Genomic DNA, 20,998 nt, shown 5'->3' on the forward strand with positions numbered 1-20,998 from the left:
AGGTAAGGATTTGGCTTATCCTACACAGTTCAATAAAATAAGGCCACAATGTAACCTGTGGCTTGCTCCCTTATTCAGGTGTGGAGAGAAAATATGAAGTTCGGGGAATAATGCCTCCGGCGGTAAAATTAGGTAAGTCTATTGTGGTGAGAAGAGTTCCCCTTGTTTGTCCCTTCATCTCACCTTGTTGTCCTTTTGTTCCCCTTAGGGGCCGGGGTACGGCGAGGATGCAATGGAGACTGCGCCGACCCGTGAAGAGGAATAGTACCCCCGGCGGTAATCAGGTAAGTCTATGGGGGTAGTTACTATTGCCTCTGTTTATTCCCTTGGCTCACCTTTGCTGTTCTTGTGTTCCCCTTAGGTGCCAGAGTGTGGCGGGAACGTGTAGAAGGATGCGGTGGATCGTGAGGATGCTGCGAAGGCTGGTGAGTTCAGTGCGGCGCTGCAGCAGGCGAGGCTGCGCGCGTAAACTGCTTCTTTCTTCCAGCTCGAAGGCGCGGTGGATCCGGAATTCATGTAAGGATCGAAGGTTTTGCTCTTATTCTAACCTCTTCTCCTTCTGTTCCTCCCTTTTTCTAGGAGCTGCAGACTTGAGGCGGGCGTGGCAGAAGACTGGATGCAGGCTTGCAGACACGGTGAGCGTTACGCTGCTGGATGCAGAATAACGCGAAGCGGTGTGCTGCTCTTCGGGCGTGGTTTAAATAGCCTCCAAAGTAGTCCCAGGTAAGTATTGCCCCCCAGCCCCACCGAGTAAAAAATAGTCCTTAGGTAAAACAGTCCCTTCAAAGCCTCATTTGGCTTGGAGCTCTGCAGCATGGTCTGCATCAGGTAAGCTTGCAGCATGGTCTGCATCAGGTAAGTTCTACTCTATGAACCTGGCACCTATGGCGCCAGGACTGACTCTCCATATGAGCCTGAAGCCATAGGCGCCAGAACCGCACCCAAACAGCCCCTAAAAGGGTTTTTTGGGCTTGCTCAAAATAACTTGATGCCTGGTTCCGGGGTTGCTGGACCTGGTATGGTTCCCCGGGGGTAGGCATCATGGCAAATACACAAACAAGGTGCAGAATTCCTAAGTGACAAACTACGCCTACACCAACCGACAAGAACACTAAGATCAAGCACCGACATACGCCTGGAACCAAAACCCTACAACAGAAAAAAACTCGGGAGGATCGTCTTCCTCTCACCAGGCACCCAAAACCTGGAATGACCTACCTAACAATATACGGAATACAACAAACCACCTAGCATTCGGGAAACTGCTCAAATCATGGCTCTTGAAAGCGTAACCACAACGGAGACGCACTAGAAAGCCCAGACATTAACACAATGACGAAAATAACTCCAACCTCGGCCACTTTCAAATTGGACAAACACTCGAGCCAAATAACCAACCTTTTGACAGAGCATAAGACATCATGGAAAACAGCCAAAAAGGAAGGCTGCAGAGACTGACCACATACCTAGACCCAGACGAAAGCCCCAAGTGACTCTCCCACTCGTACGTACCGGACGAACATACCCAGACCGGCAGACGCATCTAGATAGACGTTGGCCTGCGTCGCATCTGGATAGGTTTGATTGAAGGATAACATGCCCGCGCCCAGAAAAAAAATGAATGCTAGCATGTGCCACAACTAGAATTGTGAACACCGGTCTGCGTAGCGCTCAGATGGAGTTGTGAATGTTAGCTTGCCCACACCTGGAGGGGTCTCTAGACACTAGCCTGCGCCGCATCTGGATGGGGGTGTGAGGGTTAGCATGACCACACCTGGATGGAGTCCTGAACATTGGCCTGCGCCGCGTCTAGATGGGAATGTGAGGGCCAACAGGTGTCACACTGAGACAGAACGATGAATGTTAGCATGGTAAAGGTCAGGTTACCCACTAACCAATATATGCTCAAACTCTGCATACTTATCTCACACAAAAAACTCACACAACCATTTCTCGTACAACAAGCCGCACGCACTTCACAACACTGCAACAACACAAACCGGAACAACAGCACATGCGCACTGACTCCGATCCGATACCCGCACCAAAGCTCAGCACCCGGTGTATACTGAGTTGAAGCTGCCAACAGAACACCACTCCTCTCACTATCCTACTCCCTTCTTCGCTTTACTAACCCATCCCACCTTTATCGTTTACAGATCCGCCTCAGTGCCTGGGGACCAATTCCGTTGGTGACGGTGTGCGGTACAAATACCTTTAACATTTAACATTTCTTGATCTTTCCTTAGGCGTCTGTTTTCTATAGTTTGTGAATTCCCTCCTTTCAGCGTTAAGAGTACAGTCCATGTGAAATCTTCATATCCATGATTAGCCTGGGTAAAGTGTTTAACCATTGGAGCGTTGTCAGTTTTGATTTTCAGACAGCTACGATGTTCCATAATGCGTGTTTTGACTTTGCGGATGGTTTTCCCCACATATGGCAGGCCGCATCCACATCTTATTAAGTACACCACATGGTCGGTATTACAATTAGTCAGGTTTCTCTGTACCCATGGTTTAGGCAAACCTACATCGATCTCTTTGCTTTTAGTGCTAAGTTTACAGACTCTGCATGCTCCACATGGGTAGTGGCCGCTAGCTGGTGGTAAGCCCCAAAGCATAGTCAGGTTAGGCGTGCTGCTGATAAGTGGTTTTAATCGACTTCCACTTATTCTGTTGCCAATTGTGGTGCTTCTTTTACAGGCAAATAGAGGCATTGGTAAAGGGGTTTTAGAAGTCTCGAAGATTTTCCAATGTTTAGCAATCACGTTCTTGATTTTTAGGCTTAGGTCCGTAAAGGTATTGACACAGACAATTTGCTCATCTTTAGGTTTCTTGGGTTTCTCTTCCAATAGTACCTCTCTGTCGTTATTAAATGCACACTCAGCAGCTCATTTAACCAATTGTTTGGGGTAACCCTTTTGTTTCAATTTTTTGCTAAGCACTGCTGCTTCCGTTTCATACGTGCTTTTGTTAGAACTATTTCTTTTCAAACGCAGAAATTGGCCAAACAGTATATTGTCCCATAGGTTTTTTATATGAAGGCTGGTATATTCGAGCAACAAGTTCTCATCCGTCGGCTTATGGTAAGGTTTCAGTTTCAAAGTTCCATTAGAGTTGAAAATCGTCAGGTCCAGAAAATCGATGGTTTCTCTCCCTATGGTCATAGTGAATTGTAAATGGGGATTCAAATTATTGAGCCAAGCCAGAAATTCATTAGCTTGATCGCTTGTCCCTTCCCAAATCACCAAAATATCATCGATATAGCGGTTCCATTTTCTGACTTTAGATTGAAATGGATTAGTACTGCTATATATATGGGACTTCTCGAAAGTTTCCACATATAGATTGGCAACGTCAGGGCCATGGTGGCACCCATAGCCTGCCTTCGACTTGTTGATAGTAGGTCCCGTTGAACTCAAAGTAGTTTCTTTTTAGGGCAAGGTCCACACACCACAATATAAAGGTCGTCGGTACAGGATCTTGATCCAGTCTTTTCAATAAGATTTCTTCCACCGCATCTAGTGTTGCCTGTTGTGGTATGTTAGTGTAGAGTGATACAATATCAAAACCCAATAGAAGGGAAGTTTCTGGACTGAAATTAAGATCTTCATAAATGTTCATCACGTCTCTAGAGTCCTTCAGGTATGAAGTCATCTTCTGGACATATTCTTTCAGGTAATGATCTGCAAAGGTAGAGTGGTTCCAGGACAGAGTTAATACCTGCCACAATTGGTCTGCCAGGTGGTTTTAGAAGAGTCCTATGTACCTTAGTTAGAGTGTGGAAGATAGGAGTGGTAGGTTTCGTATTAATCAGGAAGTCTGCTGCTTGTCTGGAAATCCATTCACGATCTTTCGCCTTGGTGACTTTCTGTAATCAGCCTTTGGAGTTCTTTAGTAGGATCTTCTTTCAGTTGTCTATAGTAGTGACTATTACGTAGTTGGTTTTCACACTCAGTGATGTAGTCGGTCCGGTTCAGCATCACAATTCCCCCACCCTTATCAGCCTTTTTAATTATGATAGTAGGGTTATTAGCCAGTGAGTTTAGCGCACCTTGTTCAGCTTTAGTCATATTTTGAAATTGTCTTTGATGACTAGCCTCTAGAGTTGCTATGTCGGCAATGACTCTTTTTTCAAAGAACAAGGATTCCAGGGAGAAACTACTAGCAGGGGGGCAGAAAGTGGAAGGGTTCCGAAGTCCTGTGTGGTTCATCATTTTATCACTGCCTGTATTAAGTTCTTGTGCAAAAAATTCTCGCAGATGGATCTTTCTTAATATATTATTGAGTTCCACACGGAACTCAAAGGGATCGTGTTCTTTTGTGATCACATAGCCGAGTCCTTTATTCAGGACCTTTTATTCCACCTCAGAAGGTTGGTAGTCAGAGAGGTTAATCAGAAGCGATTCCCGCTCCGGGTTTGTTTTTTCCCTTCATCCCAGTTGTTGCGATTCTGACCCTGGTTACGTCGTCTATTTCCATTACCCGACCGTCTCGTTGGTTGTCCTCGTCCTCTTTTTGTCTGTTATTTGTTACCAGTAGATGTCCCTTCTATACTCTCATCTGTATCACTGCTATCCTTACTGGTACTATACAATGTATTTCTAAATCCTACTTGTCTGTTATTTCAGTTGGGCCCATTTTGTTGTAAGGTCTTGTTCACATATTCAGCCATTACATATGGGAACGCTTTCTCATGTCTAAACCGAGATAAATCCTTTTTTAGCTGTTGTATTCTTTCATTAGTATTATTTACTTTAAAATCCTTCATTTCTTTTTCAATCTCTTCCAGCCTTTTTTTGTAGGCTTCTAATGGTAGTTGTTTCTTAATATTATCTTCAATTTTAAGCAATTAAATCTCGATTTTTAAGGCTGTTTCTTTGGCTGTATCGATGATCAGTATCAGCCAATCACGGCCACACCGATTTGCTATGTAACTCCACTGGACTCGAAATTTCTCATTGTCGAGAAAGAGTCTTGGTTTGTTCATAACAGTCAGGCCCTGTGGGAGTGCTTTATTTTTCAGATACTCCAACATAATTGCTCCTTGTAATTCAGTATGTGTAAGACATTTCCTCAATTGTATCAGTTTGTTCTATTCATCTGTATTGGGGGTGGAATCTGCTATATCATCTTTATTCAGGATAGAGATAGCTGTCATTAATGCGGCAGCGTAGTCATCGCTGTAAGCCAATGTTCTGTATTCTGCCATCTTGAGTGGTATCTTTATCTATTGAAACTAATCAGAGAGAGTTTAAACCCCAAATCAAAGAATTCCTGTGACCTCGGCCACCATGAAGACTATTATTAAGGAAGGAAAAACAGGTTGCACACCTAGATAAGTTCCTAAAAACACTGTATATAAACTTTAATTTGATACACATTAGAAAACACAATTAATAACAATCATCACAAAACTGTTAAGTACATTACAAAAGGATCAGTCTTGATTATCAATAAAAAGCATAGGATTTCATCAATAACAATCAAATGGTCGGTAAACATAAAGTGAACAATACATTCAACATATAGCTGATACTGTATCAGTTTCTGATCACTACTAGATAACACAAATTGATGTTTCCCTGTATGAATCCAGGAAATTGTCTCGACATGTTTCTGTTCTTAGGGAGTTATTCCAAGAACATTCATCAGGAGAGTTGTCATAATCACGAAAATCCCAATTAAAAAATCAATTGCTTCATAAGAAGAAAGATGTAATGTGCACGTGCAACCTGTAAATTAAAAGAGAAGGGGACAGATAAGGAGCTAATTCTACAGCTAGGTGAATCTGTAATATTCCCTAGAAGGTGAATAAGAGAACCACACTTTGGGTTACCATTACCTTGCGTGGTGCTCGTAGGGGCTCACAATGTCACTAGTATAGGTTGAGGTGGGCTGCCAAATAGCTCTTAACCTGTAACTAATACATGAAAAACCTCAGTGAGTGTTATTCAAATGAGTTAGAAAACACTGTTCAAACAGTTCAATAGATACGTCAGGATGGGCTAGTAAACAGATGAACAAGTTACTTTCTTACCTGGTAACGTTATTTCGATGGGATGTTCCTCTGACGTATTCCTCATCTTTGATGTTAACCATTCCAGCTTGCTGGCCTCAGAAATGTTTTCAGTAGAGGGCGCTGCGCGTCAACGTCCCTCGAGTCGGTGTCCAGTGACAGCCTCCGTATCGGCGCCAACATCATCATGCGTATAAATAGATTCGCGCAGCGTCCGTAGCTCAGTTCCGTTTTGAAGCTTACATTTGCTTTGCATGAATTGGTTATTAACCTTGAAGAAGCGTAAACTGCACTACATGGGAAGTTTTACTGCGGGGATGGATGGGAGGGGCGATAAGGAATACGTCAGAGGAACATCCCATCGAAAGAACGTTACCAGGTAATAAAGTAACTTGTTCTTCGAAGGGATTGTGTCCTCCGACGTATTCCTTATCTTTGATAGACTCCCATAGCAGTAGTGTAAAGCGGAGGTGGGAGTAAAAATTAAATATTCCCTTTAAGAATGTACAGAATGCAATATAGCTTTCCCAAATCTTGTCTCCTGGCTAGAGAAGGAATCCAGGCTGTAAAATTTGGTAACGGTATGTGCGGACGACCATGTGGCAGCCGCACATATGTCTCTAATTGGAACCCCTCTTTGGAGAGCCGAAGAGGCTGCGATACCCCTGGTTGAATGAGCCCTAAGATGTTGAGGGGGTTCTTTTCCTGCCAATTTGTAGCATTCTAGAATGGTTTAAATGATCCACCTTGAAATGATTGGCAATCCGAATTTATGTCCTGCATATCCTACAAACAGTTGGTCTGCTTGACTTATCCTAGCAAGTCTGCTAATATAAAAACTCAAGGCACGCCTTGGATCCAGCCTGTATAATCTTTCTTCCTCTTTCCCTGCATGTGGAAGAGGATAGAACGAAGGTAAAGTTATTTTCTGAGTAATGCGGAATTCAGAGACAACTTTTGGGAGAAAATTAGGCTTCACTTTTAAAACAACCTTGTCTTTATGAAAGATTGTATGAGGAGGTTTGCAAGATAGAGCTTGTAATTCGCTCACTCTTCTGGCAGATGTTATAGCCACTAGAAAGACTGTTTTAAGAGTGAGAAATCTTAATGAACACGAATGGAGTGGTTCAAAAGGAGTACCCATCAGAAATTTTAAGACTAGATTTAGGTCCCACAATGGAACTTGAAAAGGCTTTGGGGGATAAACATTAGTTAACCCTTTCAGAAATTGGATTACCAAGGGTAATTTGAAATATGAAGGCTCCTCAGCAGTACGCTTAAAGATTGACAGCGCTACGAGATAGCCCTTGATAGTACCAATTTGAAACCTGAATTTGCTTGCTAAGTAAAGCAAGAACGATAACACCATTGGTGCATTGCATAAAAAGGGTTCAATATTCTTTTCTCTACACCAGCTGCAAAATTTTTTCCAGCGGTATAAAGTTTTTATTGCTGGCCTTCTGGCTGAAAACAACAACTCCATGACGTCATCCGGGAGATCCCAATTCTTGTATCTCAATCTTTCAGAAACCAAGCGTGAAGGTTGAGGGTTCTGATGTCTGGATGGATGGTGAACCTGACCTCCCTTCTGCAAGAGAAGATACTCTCTTTACGGATGATGAATTGGAGGCAGATGGACATGTCCAGAAGGTCTGAGTACCACTTCCTCCTGGCCCAATCCGGGGCAATTAGGATCATGGTTTTCCGGAATCTTCTCAACCTCCTGATCGTTTGAGGAATGACAGGGACTGGAGGAAACGCATACAGGAGTGGAAACTCCCAGTCCACTACGAACACGTCTCCTAGAGCTCCTCTTGGGGGAAATTCCCTTGAACAAAACTGATCGCACTTCCTGTTGAGGCTGGTGGCAAACAGATCCACTTGAGGGGTTCCCCAAAGGGTGAAGATCTCTTGAAGGACTTCCTGAGCTAGCTCCCACTCATGGGAAACTGTACTCTGCCTGCTCAGAGCGTGCCTCGTCAAGTTCTTCTCTCCAGCTAGGTGCACTGCCGATAGAGAGATTCCTTCTTGAATTGCTCAAAACCAGAGCTGCATTGCCTCTTTGCACAGTGGCAGTGACCCTACGCCTCCTCTTTTGTTGAGGTAGTGCATGGCCACTGTGTTGTCTGTCATTATCAGGACATTCTTTCCCTGTACGGATGGCAGAAAAGCTTTCAGCGCTAGTCTGATTGCTCTCAGCTCCAACAGGTTGATATGTAGTCTGGACTCCAATGGAGACCAACAACCGCTGATGGTCAAGTCGTTGGCATGGGCTCCCCACCCCGCGAGTGAGGCATCTGTGACTACTGTTATCTCCGACCATGGTTGGCAAAACTGTTCTCCTTTCAAAATGTTCTCCTGACAGGCCCACCACTGAAAATCTCGAGCTACTCTGTCCGGGACTTGAAGGAGATCTGACATTCTTCCTGAGAATTGCGATCATTGGGTTCTTAGAGCCCACTGGAAGGATCTCATTCTCAGGCGAGCCTCTGGCACTAGGAAGATGCAGGATGCCATGAGGCCTAGCAACCTCAAAAAGTCAAAGGCTGGTAGACGTTGGGCATTTGGAAACTTGGTAACCATCTGTAGAATATCTTGAGCCCTCACCTCTGGTGGCAAGGCTTTTCCCAGGGAAGTGTCCAGGACTGCTCCAATGAACTGCAGTCTCTGTGATGGTATCATCTGTGACTTCTTTAAGTTGAGGGAGAAGCCCAGCTTGTGAAGGAAGTGGCAAACATAATCTAGCTGGATCTGAGCTTGTTCCGAAGATAACAACCAATCACCCAGGTAGGGGTACACGTGGATCCCTTCCCGCCTTAGACTTGCAGCCACTACCGACATTAGCTTGGTAAAGACCCTTGGGGTGGAGGTCAGCCCAAATGGCAGAACTCGAAATTGATAGTGAGAGTTGCCAATTGCTAACCACAGGTATTTCCTGTGCTTGAGATGGATTGGCACATGGAAATAAGCATCCTGAAGGTCTATAGATACCAACCAGTCCTGAAGGTGGAGGGCCTGAAGGATCTGAGAAAGGGTTACCATCTTGAACTTGTCTTTCCTGAGGAATTTGTTCAATTCTCGCAAGTCCAAGATGGGTCTCAGTCCTCCATCCTTCTTTGGTACTAGGAAGTAGGGGGAATACCAACCCTTGTTCCTCTCCGCTACGGGTACTGGTTCTATGGCACCCTTCTCTAGCAGGTCTACAATCTCCTGCATAAGAAGCGGGTCTGGAAACTTCAAAAGAGTTGTTCCCCAGTGGACGACTGAGGAATATGTAGGAAGGGCAGGCAGTAACCTTGGGCAACTGTCTATAATGCCCAAGCATCTGACGTAATAGCCTGCTATTCTGCCAGATGTTGAGTTAACCTGCCCCCTACTGATGTCTTGTGAGGGGAGACCTCAGCGGGGTTTAGAAGCGGCTGACGCAGATGCCGAAGGTAAAGTGGCACCTGCTGCTGCGGCTTTTGTACCTTTGACCTGTCCACCACGGGTGAATCGTTTCTGGCCCCTTTCAGCTGGCTGCCCTCTGCCTTTTCCAAATGCGGAGTAAAAGCAAAAGGACCTACTCCTCCAGGAAGCTCCTGAGGGGCGATTCAGAGTCTGCCGGATTGCAGCCCCAAGAGATTTCGCTACTGCCTTTGATGTTTGTAATCTCTCCAGGCTGTCATCAGCCTTACCAAAAGTGCCGTCAAAGGGCATGTTCAGAAGTCTGGCTTGTACATCTGGAGCAAAACCAGACTTCCTCAACCACGCAAATCTGCGGATTGTGGTACTTGCCGCCATGGCCCTACTGATGCTGTCAGCAGAATCAATGCCTGTTTGCATTGTTTCCATCCCTGATGATGTTTAAGAATGCTTCCCTTTATTCTCCTTCTGGGAGCCAGTCAGCCGCAGATGAAGCACATTCCCAAAGTGTGTGGCTGAATCTTGCAAGCGTGCAAGTGGCGTTGATATACTTAAGCGCCATGCTACATGCCGAAAAGACTTTTTTTGACAAGGCATCAAATCTTTTATCATCCCTAACCTGTGGAATAGTAGGGTACGCCACCTACTGTTAGATGAAGTCGCTGCTTGTACAACTAAACTCTCTGGAGTTGGATGCTTGCTCAGATATTCAGGATCTGAAGCCGATACCCTGTATTTAGCAGAAAGTTTTTTTTATTTACTACAGGGACAACTTCAGGAGTTTCCCAATTTGCAGAAATGTTTCTTTACAGATCAGTATGAAAAGGAACAACAGGATCCTCCTGTGGACCTTTATGTAAAATATCAGTAAGGTCATACTGCTGAAAAGAAGATGTAGACCACCCCATGAATTCAATTATTCTGGCCATCAGAATCCTATAAGGGGTCTCAGCATGCTCTCCAGGGTCTGGTTTAGCAAACTCTACTTCTGGAGAAGTATCTAAACCACTTGCCTCATGTAGAGAGTCCTGAAGGTCTTTTAACCTGTTCTCCTCAGAGATTAATTCCTCTGGCATGGGTATTGTAGTCCTTTGTAAACCAAAGGGTCTCTTGTGGTCAGAATCCTCCCCTTCCTCACGTATAGAGGGCAAGGCTCTAAAGTAGTCAGACTTAGGATATGGTTTAAAACCCATTTCTAGAGCAGAAGGAGCCAAATTGGTTGTTACTTGCTGAGAAAACGCAGAGGTTGCCGACGTGGAAGTCAAAGGCTTCGACAATCCTGAAAAAGGTGTTGAGAAAGTGTGAAGGGACCTCGATGCATTCGAGAGGATCGGAATCCTACTCGGCGTCGAGATTGTCGATGGCATCCTCGGCGTCATGGTCGAAGCTTTCGACACCTCTACTCTCTGTGACTTAGTGATAGTTGTAGGTTTGTCTTTTATCGGATTCGATAGTGGCTTCGAAGACGTCGTCGATGCAACCGATTTATGCGTCGAAGGATCCTTCGACAAAAGCGTCGATGAAGCAGATTTGTAAGTCGAAGAAACCTTCGACGGTGGCGTCGATGACGCGGTCTTACTGCTTTTACTCGAGGGCTCATGATGCTCTCAAGTAGTTTCTCTCGCCGGGTTCAACGACTTGCAGCGTTTTGATTTTTCAGGTCTTTCACCCAGGGTATCACCTTTAGACGTCTCCGAGGGGGTCGAGGCCGCTAAGCATTTTTTTACGGATTTCCTCCCACTTAGCTGGAGAGCTGTGTTTCGTGGGGCAGGTGACCCTTTCTGGGGAGGTAGAGGAAGAAGAAGAAGAGGGAGATCTACACGCCTCTTCTTATAGTGTTTTGATCTCGAAGACTGATGAGAACCGCTTCGAGATCTTGAACAGGAATGTTTCTTTTGTCGACGATGAGACAAATGTCTTGACTCAGCCGAAGAAACTTTCGAGGGAATAGATGTTATAAAGCCCTTACCTCTTTCTAACTTCCCCTTACGCTCCTTCAAGGCTTTCTGCATCATGGACATACAGTCCTCGCATTCCGAACAGTGATGCTCCGATCTCAGGCACCACAAACAGATCCTGTGAGGATCCGTTAACGACATTTTCTTCCCAGTCACGACATTTTTTGAAACAGGACCGTGGAGTCGATGGTTCAGATGAAGAAGCCATCATATTAAGGTAATCTTCGAAGAATAAGAAGGTTTTTCCTGAAGAAAGGAACTGAGCGTTACGTTTCCGAGGCCCACGAAGCGCGGAAAAACGGAACTGAGCAAGGGACGTTGTGTGAGTCTATTTATACGCAAGATGACGTCGGCGCCGATACGGAGGCTGTCGAGGGACACCGACTCGAGGGACGTCGACTCGCAGCGCCCTCTACTAAAAATAATTCCAAGGCCAGCAAGCTAGAATGGGTAACAAAGATAAGGAATACGTCAGAGGAAACAATCCCTTTGAAGGATACATATTGACATTAGTAATTGTTCACCCCGGCCTCATCTGAGTGTGTCTTCAGTTAAAGATTAGGCTCAGGAGAAGGGGGCAGGTCCTTTGTTGTGGCTGTACTCCAAGAAGGGGGCCAGTATTATTAGTTGTACATCTCCAAGTAGGCAGTCACTGGACAAAGAAAGATAGGGTGGGATCATTGAATGCAGTCCGCTAAACATAAACACACATAATAAGATCGGGACAGGTACCCCTAGGGCTCGGATCAAATCGTGTTAGCATTTTGAACTTGCATCGGATTGTACTAAGGTAATACTCTGTCTAGCTAAATCGGCGTGGCATAAAGCCAGCCCGTAGAGAATAGTCCCGTTTACAGAGACAGAAAAATGACCAAATGAGTGTGAAAACTGGGTCCAGCGAGATCATTACAGTGCCCATCTATTCTGTGATCCATAGATATAGGTGAAGACCATTAAGAAATCATTACCCTGATAATTATATAATACTGCCATAGGACCATGATGGGGGGTATAGCCGCCAAAGTGAGTGAAAAAATATAGAAGAACACCCAAGTGACTCGATATGGCTCATATGAATGCAGCTTACTGCCTTAGTCAATAGACGGGTCTTGTAATTCATAGTACAGAATGCAGGTACTGCCGGCACTGCACATCAACAGCAGGTCGCTCCACGAGTCTAAATCTAAGATGGATAAATTGTATCAGCAAGCGTTGCCGGAAACAAACGGAAATCCGTACAGGGGGAACGCAAAAAAATTTCAATAAGCTGTTTGTAACATACCTTGGTTATGGACAAGCAAGCGTCGAGCGGTATGCGGATGACTCGGTCTCGTTAAGCTGGTCCTGTGCCTCCGTGTGAGGGGCGCGCAGCAATGGGACTCTAGTATACATGTTTCCATAGGAACAGAATGTGAACACAGGGCCGGAAGTAAAGCCTACTCTTGGTATTTAAGTCGGCCATCTTAAGAGGGAGTAAAAAATAGCGATCCCGAGCATGAAATGCTCGAAAGCTTGCAAATCGAAAAACTATGATGGTCCAGATAGAACTAGATCGTGCATTAACAATTGTTAAACTATACCAAATGTGCAGAGGCTGGAGGGGCGATCGAAGATCAATAGGCCCCATGAAAAAAGGTAGTACTTGAATGTACTATGCAAAGATAAGCTGTACAGTTGTGGGTCAGTGCTCTACCATGCAGTATCAGAGTTAGAAACTTATTATACACATGACGCCTAGTTGATCAGGAGGTACTGCCATATTGTTACATTCACATGAATACACCGTAGGTGTCTGATTGTGTGCTCGTCATTAATTATCTTGATATTGACCAAACGTGTTACATACATATCAATCCTCATATAACAGAACATGTACTTATTACGCTGTTAGGAGATCACTGAATCAAATCAACATACTCTTCAGATTAACACAGATCGTTGTAATTTACCGGGCTAGGACATGTTCAATACATTTCAGCCATTATGTATAAGCAGTTGTCCTTTCTTCACAGTTTAGAGGTCACCAAATCATATGGATGTGCCCTTCAAATTAACATACTTTATAAATAGTATGCTTTTATGAGGTACCTATCCAGATATATAATAAATAGCTGAAGACGCCTGATGTTAATAATTTAACCCTGAATCCTCTTATAGGAATGGCAGATCTTCTGTTCTTAGATAAGGTTAGGAAGGGACCTTCCTATTGGCGGATTTTGTGCCACTCTACAGTCGTTCATACCTCTAATGTCACTCTGTAGTTTATAAATCATTTCTTGTTCTTTCCTTAGGACTCTGTTTTCTAGAGTTTCTGAATTCCCTCCTTTCAGCGTCAAGAGTACAGTCCATGTGAAATCTTCATATCCATGATTAGCCTGGGTAAAGTGTTTCACCATCGGAGCGTTGTCAGTTTTGTTTTTCAGACAGCTACAATGTTCCATAATGCTTGTTTTGACTTTGCGGATGGTTTTCCCCATATATGACAGGCGCGTCCACATCTCATTAAGTACACCACATGGTCAGTATTACAATTAGTCAGGTTTCTCTTTACTCATGGTGTAGGCAACCCTACATTGATCTCTTTGCTTTTAGTGCTAAGTTTACAGACTCTGCTTGCTCCATATGGGTAGTGGCCGCTAGCTGGTGGTAAGCCCCAAAGCATAGTCAGGTTAGGCGTGCTGCTGGTAAGTGGTTTTAATCGATTTCCACTTATTCTGTTGCCAATTGTGGTGCTTCTTTTATAGGCACATTTTTTTTAAGTTTCACTGTTCCTATAATTTTATTTTAAAAAGAAACAGTTCTGGAATGGGATAGTTTTAAAATAAAAGTGTAGGAAGAAGTCGAAGCTTGCACTTCAGTGCACTTCAGTGAACATTCCCTTAAATAGCAGGTGTGTTTGTTTGGGGGTTTGGAATGTGTGTGGGAGGGGGCGCAGCGATGTGGTTTGTGGAGAGCGGGGGAAGGCCAGCAGGGACATAATTCCACTACTTCTTTTTGTACACTTCGACCACTGAAGAAAACGTTTTACTCCTGGAAAGAAGGAACCATATAAAATGAAGAGTTGCCATACAGAACCCGCAGAGAGGTTGAGAACTGTACTGCAATACATTGGTAAAGGGATCCAAGTGATTGGGGCAGGCAAAAGCCAAGTACAAAGGCTATTGCTCTGGCCTGCTCCTTTTTGTTATATTTTTGCTGAGTGGTAGCGCCAGTTAGCTGAATACGATTTTGATTAAGGACTATTTCGTTTCGTTTGGACTTTGACAAGCACCCTACTTCTAGTTTTGTTAGGCAGGGAACTCCTCTTAGAGCAGTAGGGCAAGATGGGCGTTTTCGTATTGAAATAAACACCTTTGAACATGAAACACCTTAGTTTGACTCTTCTTCTGGTTCACCACAATATCTAAAAAGTTAAATAATGGCTTGAGGTAGACATAACATAGTACAAGTTCACAGCCCATTTTTAAAAAAGCAAATTGTCAACTAAGACAAAACGCTCCTACACATTAGGCACATTACATCATGGATCCCAAAATAAAGGGGAATAATAATAATTACCAGAACCTCAGAGGCCAACATTGAACACAGTCAATATATCTTCAAACCTTTAGGACATAGCATTATGTACAAATGCACACGAGCTGTGCATGCGGGACATAGAGGTTTGAAAAAGGGGAAACACTAAAAAACACAGCCGGAGGCCACTAACCGTTAGCATACATTTAAACTACTAGTACCAGTTCATTACACCTTGAGTGAAATAGATACCATAATCATGATATAGATCTAATGTGATCAGGCATTCTTATAGGCAATACAATTTTTTTTAAAGGACTATAAAATCACAGGTGCAACCTAAAATTACATTATTTGTCCTAAAAAACACTGGACCCAAAGGAAAAATGCCCATAGGCAGGAAAGTACGTCCAAACTCACTTTAGGAGAGTTCAAGGAATGTTCTCAGAGTAACCCATAAGAAGTACAAGCCAGTAGGCACCCTCACAGTTAAGTGAGAAAGGAAGACAAGAACCAATTCTAGCTCACAGATACAGAGAAGATAAGGGAAATCATTGTGAATAACCCATTACCCAGAGCCCAAAAGGTAAGTACTCATGTTCATGCTTCACGAGAAGTAAGTCCAGGAAGCCCGAAACAACCTAGTGAGTACTATTCTTCTTTTACAGATGTGATTTCAAGAACCCAACATCTACGGACTTGAATGTTGAACCAAAGACAATCCCGATGGCCAAAATGAAGTACAAGCCCCCTTGCTTAGAGTGGGACCCACCAGTAAGAAGAGAAAGAATTGGCGGAAAAAGCTCCACGAGGGCGGTGGGACCCAGCAAAGCAGCATCTGATGGCTAAAAAGACAAAGAGGCAGCCCACGAGTTGAAGACAGTCCCACAAAGAGAACAAAGGCGGGAGTGAGACAGCACAGATGTGCCAGCCCAGCCAACGAGGGGAGCCAGTTGAAGGAGGACAATAGCCCATGGAGGACACCCTGCAGCCAATAATCGGAACCAGAGCTTAGAATAGAGACGCAAGCCCATCCAGTATGGTCAAACTTGACCTAAAAAATGGGTGGCAGTTTTTTGGCGACAGAATCCTCCAGCAGGTAAGTAAACCTGCAAAACCGAGACCAGAACAGAGAGCGGGCCTAAGGTCTCCCCCTAGATATACCTACACAATCATGGGCTGGATTAAGAATCACACACAGGGGCACTCGCACAAGGGTTTTGTTGGTGAACCAATCAGATTGGCCCCAAAATTAGCCAAACCGTAAGTCCCAAAAAGTGCAAAGAATATGTAGGTGCACAGAAAATGTTCCACATGAGCCATGCAGAAGCAGGACCATTCCCTAGCATGCAGAGGAAAGGTCTGTTGAGGGGAGATGGGGAGCGCATGAAGGGGAAGAAACATGGACTTGTTAAGATCAGCAGTCATGCCCTCACATGTTTGTATAGTGATAGAGCGCATGTATCTCTACAGTCTTATTCACAAGGTTCCAGCATTCCGGTTAACATGGGAGGTAAGGGGGCAGGACATTGGCGCATAGTGAGATGGCCAATCTAGCAGCACACTCCAGGGAGCCAGGAGGATACTAGACTGCTGCACCCTTAACAATGAAGTACTAAAGTTACTTGGTGGCCAATTCACAGCATGGTAGGAAAGTAAATTCATTTTAACTACCATAACCCAACAATAGTTGAGGATGTCCAAGAAAAACATAGAAGGTCATGGTAGACATCGAACAATACCTGCTCAGCATTCCTCTGGGACTGCAAATGAGAGTGAAGGCGTCGAATCAGTGGGACACCATGACGGGATTGTCGCTTGAGAAGCCAGTAGCTGTGTAGTCGTTGCATGAACAGATTCTTCCTCTGGAGGGCAATCCCACCGCAGATTTTACTCAACCTGAGAGAAGATGGAAGTCCAATAGGTGAGCAATGCATAGTACTACAAAAGGAAGCACTGCATACTCACCACAGAACATGGACTCAGTAGACAGCGCAACAAGGCATTGAATGATGAAAGCAACAGTCACCTGCACAAAAGTATACTGCAGTAGTTCAATGTTAAAACATTTTAGTTTACTTGATCATAAAGAGCTTGGGTGTCGAACTGAGCTAGACAGCAGAGAGCAATTCTATTCTCCCTTCAACCCTACATTTGTACGGATTGACTGTTCAGAGATAAGGAGGGATGCAAGGGGCTTCAAACAAATGGAGCCAAATAGACCTCAATGTAGAGCTATGAGCACGTAGGAATAACCAGGTTACTCACCATAGTGACCACCTTACTCCTAGTCCATAGTCCCCTTCCCTCCATACTTATGGGACATCCCTCCGTCCTGTGGGACTGGACCGGAGAACTTTGTAAAAGCATCCAAAAATGTTTTAGTCCTTCCTCTCTTTCTAAGCGGGACCCGGCACGTGGCCATAACCACGCCCATCTCGGCTCCGCCCCACGCATCGCCCATCAGTCCTTTTCTATCGTCAGGTCAGAGACCTTTTAGCAATAACAGAGGAACCTTATTGGAGGGGACGGCGGGCGGGCGTATGGACGAAAGGGGACTATGGACTAGGAGTAAGGTGGTCACTACGGTGAGTAACCTGGTTATACTCCTATGTCCCGTCCCCTTTCCTCCATACTTATGGGAGATTCCCAAGCACTCCTTACAGGAACTATGGGTGGATGGAACTCAGGTCTAGACAATAATGCTTACAAAAAGCCGATGGGGAGGCCCAAGTAGCTGCCTTTGCGATGGTCTTCCAGGGGACATATTTCTGAAAGACAACTGTGGCTGCCTTGCCCCGCACCAGGGGTGCATGAATACCTTTAGGAGGCTTCAGCCATTGAACGGTGTAAGACTCCGTAATGCAGGCCGCAATCCATCGGGAGATGGTCGCGTTAGAGGCCTGCTTACCTTGTGGATTACCAAAGGTGACGAACAGTTGAGAAGAACAAGTTACTTCTTACCTGGTAACGTTCTTTCAATGGGATGTTCCTCCGACGTATTCCCTATCTTGATAGATCATCTCCAGCTTCCTGGCCTCAGATTTTTTTTTTCAGTAGAGGTCGCTGCGCGTCGATGCCCCTCGACAGCCTCCGAATCGGCACTGACGTCATCATGCGTATAAATAGACTCGCGCAGCGTCTTTTGCTCCGTTCTGTTTTGACGTTAACAGTTGTTTTACATGAATTGGTTAGTGACCCAGAAGGAGCGTAAGCTGTAACCACAAGGAAAGTTTTACTAAGGGGATGGATGGGAGGGGCGATAAGGAATACGTCGGAGGAACATCCCATCAAAAGAACGTTACCAGGTAAGAAGTAACTTGTTCTTCGAAGGGATTGTGTCCTCCGACGTATTCCCTATCTTGATAGACTCCCATAGCAGTGGTGTGTAACTGGAGGCGAGAGTAAAATTGCCAGGTTTCCCTTCACGAGTGAACAGAGTGCAACACAGCTTTGCCAAATCTAGTCTCTTGGCTAGAGGAGGAATCCAGGTTGTAAAATCTTGTGAAGGTATGTGCAGACGACCATGTGGCAGCCGCACATATGTCTCGAATCGGTACCCCTCTTTGGAGGGATGAAGAGGCTGCGATACCCCTGGTTGAATGAGCCCTAAGATTTTGAGGAGGCTCTTTCCCTGCCAGTTTTTAACAGTCCAGAATGGCTAAAATAATCCATCTGGAAATGGTCTGTTTTGTTATCGGTAATCCCAATTTGTGCCCTGAGTAACCTACGAACAGTTGGTATGCTTACCTAATTCTAGCAAGTCTGCTGATGTAAAAGCTCAAAGCCTGCCTTGGGTCCAGCCTATGCAGCCTTTCTTCCTCTTTCCCCGGATGGGGAGGGGGATAAAATGAAGGCAAGGTAATCTTCTGAGTGATGTGGAATTCAGAAACCACCTTTGGGAGAAAAAAAGGCTTCACTTGTAGGACAACTTTATCTTTATGAAAAATTGTATGAGGGGGTTTACAAGATAGAGCCTGTAATTCGCTCACCCTCCTAGCAGATGTCAATGCCACTAATAAGACAGTTTTAAGGGTGAGAAACCTTAGTGAACAAGAGTGGAGTGGTACAAAAGGAGTACCCATCAGGAAATTTAAGACTAAATTTAAGTCCCATAAGGGAACTTGGAATGGTCTTGGAGGATAGACATTGGTTAATCCCTTCAGAAATTGTATTACTAAGGGTAACTTGAAATACGATGGTTCCTCTGCAGTGCGCTTGAAGATCAATAGCGCTGCGAGATAGCCCTTGATAGTGCCGACCTGAAGGCCCGAATTTGCCAAATAGAGTAGAAAAGATAACACCGTTGGTGTACCACATGAAAAGGGGTCGAAATTCTTTTCTCTACACCAGGTGCAAAATTTGTTCCAACGGCAGCGGTATAAAGTCTTTGTTGCTGGCCTTCTTGCCAAAAGCAACACCTCCATGATGTCATCTGGGAGGTCCCAATCCTTGTATCTCAACCTTTCAGATACCAAGCATGAAGGTTGAGGGTTCTGATGTCTGGATGGAGAACCTGACCTCCCTTCTGCGAGAGAAGATTCTCCTTGAGTGGAAGACGAATTGGAGGGCAAATGGACATGTCCAGAAGGTCCGGGTACCACGTTCTCCTGGCCCAGTCCGGGGCAATTAGGATCATGGTTTTTCGGAACCTTCTCAACCTCCTGATCATTAGAGGAATGACAGGGACTGGAGGAAACACGTATAGAAGTGGAAACTCCCAGTCCACTATGAACGCGTCCCCTAGAGCTCCTCTCGGGGGAAATTCCCTTGAACAAAACTGATCGCACTTCCTGTTGATGCTGGTGGCGAACAGATCCACTTGAGGGGTTCCCCAAAGGGTGAAGATCTTTTGAAGGACTTCTTGAGCTAGTTCCCACTCGTGGGAGACTGTACTCTGCCTGCTCAGAGCGTCCGCTGTCAAGTTTTTCTCTCCGGCTAAGTGAACTGCCGATAGAGAGATTCCTTCTTGGATTGCCCAAATCCAGAGCTGCATCGCCTCTCTGCACAGAGGCAGTGATCCTACGCCTCCTCTTTTGTTGAGGTAGTGCATGGCCACTGTGTTGTCCGTCATTAACAGGACATTTTTCCCCTGTACAGATGGCAGAAAAGCCTTTAGCGCTAGTCTGATTGCTCTCAGCTCTAACAGGTTGATATGTAGTCTGGACTCCGATGGAGACCAACGACCGCTGATGGTCAAGTCGTTGGTATGGGTTCCTCACCCCGTGAGTGAGGCATCTGTGACTACCGTTATCTCCGGCCATGGTTGCCAAAACAGTTCTCCTTTCAAGACGTTCTCCAGGCAGGCGCATCACTGAAGGTCACAAGCCACCTTGTCCAGAACCTGAAGGAGGTCTGTCATTCTCCCTGAGAATTGCGACCACTGAGTTTTCAGTGCCCACTGAAGGGATCTCATTCTCAAGCGAGCCTCTGGCACAAGGGAGATGCAGGATGTCATGAGGCCTAGCAACCTCAAAAAGTCGAAGGCTGGGAGACGTTGGGCATTTTGAAACTTGGTGACCATCTGCAGAATATCTTGGGCCCTCACCTCTGGTGGCAAGGATTTTCCCACAGAAGTGTCCAGGACCGCTCCAATGAACTGGAGTCTCTGTGATGGTATCATCTGTGACTTCTTTAAATTGAGGGAGAAGCCCAGTTTGTGAAGGAAGTGGCAGACATAATCTAGCTGGATCTGAGCTTGTACCGGAGATACAGCTCTGATCAGCCAATCGTCCAGGTAGGGGTAGACGGGAATCCCTTCCCTCCTTAGACTTGCAGCCACTACCGACATTAGCTTGGTGAAGACCCTCGGGGCGGAGGTCAGCCCAAATGGCAGAACTCAAAATTGATAATGAGAGCCGCCAATTGCGAACCTCAGGTATTTCCTGTGTTTGAGATGGATTGGCACATGGAAATAAGCATCCTGAAGGTCCAGAGTTACCAGCAAGTCCTGGAGCTGGAGGGCCTGAAGGATCTGAGAAAGAGTTACCATCTTGAACTTGTCCTTCCTGAGGAACTTGTTCAATTCTCGTAAGTCCAAGATAGGTCTCAGACCTCTGTCCTTCTTCGGTATTAGGAAGTAGGGGGGGGGGGGGGGGGG

The 20,998-nt window shown here is 45.2% G+C and overlaps 1 protein-coding gene across 4 annotated transcripts in view; it reads right to left on the reverse strand.

Moving 5' to 3' along the window:
- Nucleotides 1-20,998, reverse strand: part of BRPF3 (bromodomain and PHD finger containing 3) — a 795,874-nt gene that overhangs the window by 557,078 nt on the left and 217,798 nt on the right. For all 4 annotated transcript variants that reach the window (XM_069633430.1, XM_069633427.1, XM_069633428.1 and 1 more), the window contains one exon: nt 16,641-16,797. In XM_069633430.1, coding sequence (XP_069489531.1) covers nt 16,641-16,797 — 157 coding nt within the window. The remainder of the gene's footprint in view (nt 1-16,640; nt 16,798-20,998) is intronic.

The sequence above is a fragment of the Ambystoma mexicanum genome, chromosome 13 (genome assembly GCF_040938575.1).
Source record: "Ambystoma mexicanum isolate Mex_15411 chromosome 13, UKY_AmexF1_1, whole genome shotgun sequence".
Taxonomy (NCBI): Eukaryota; Metazoa; Chordata; class Amphibia; order Caudata; family Ambystomatidae; genus Ambystoma; species Ambystoma mexicanum.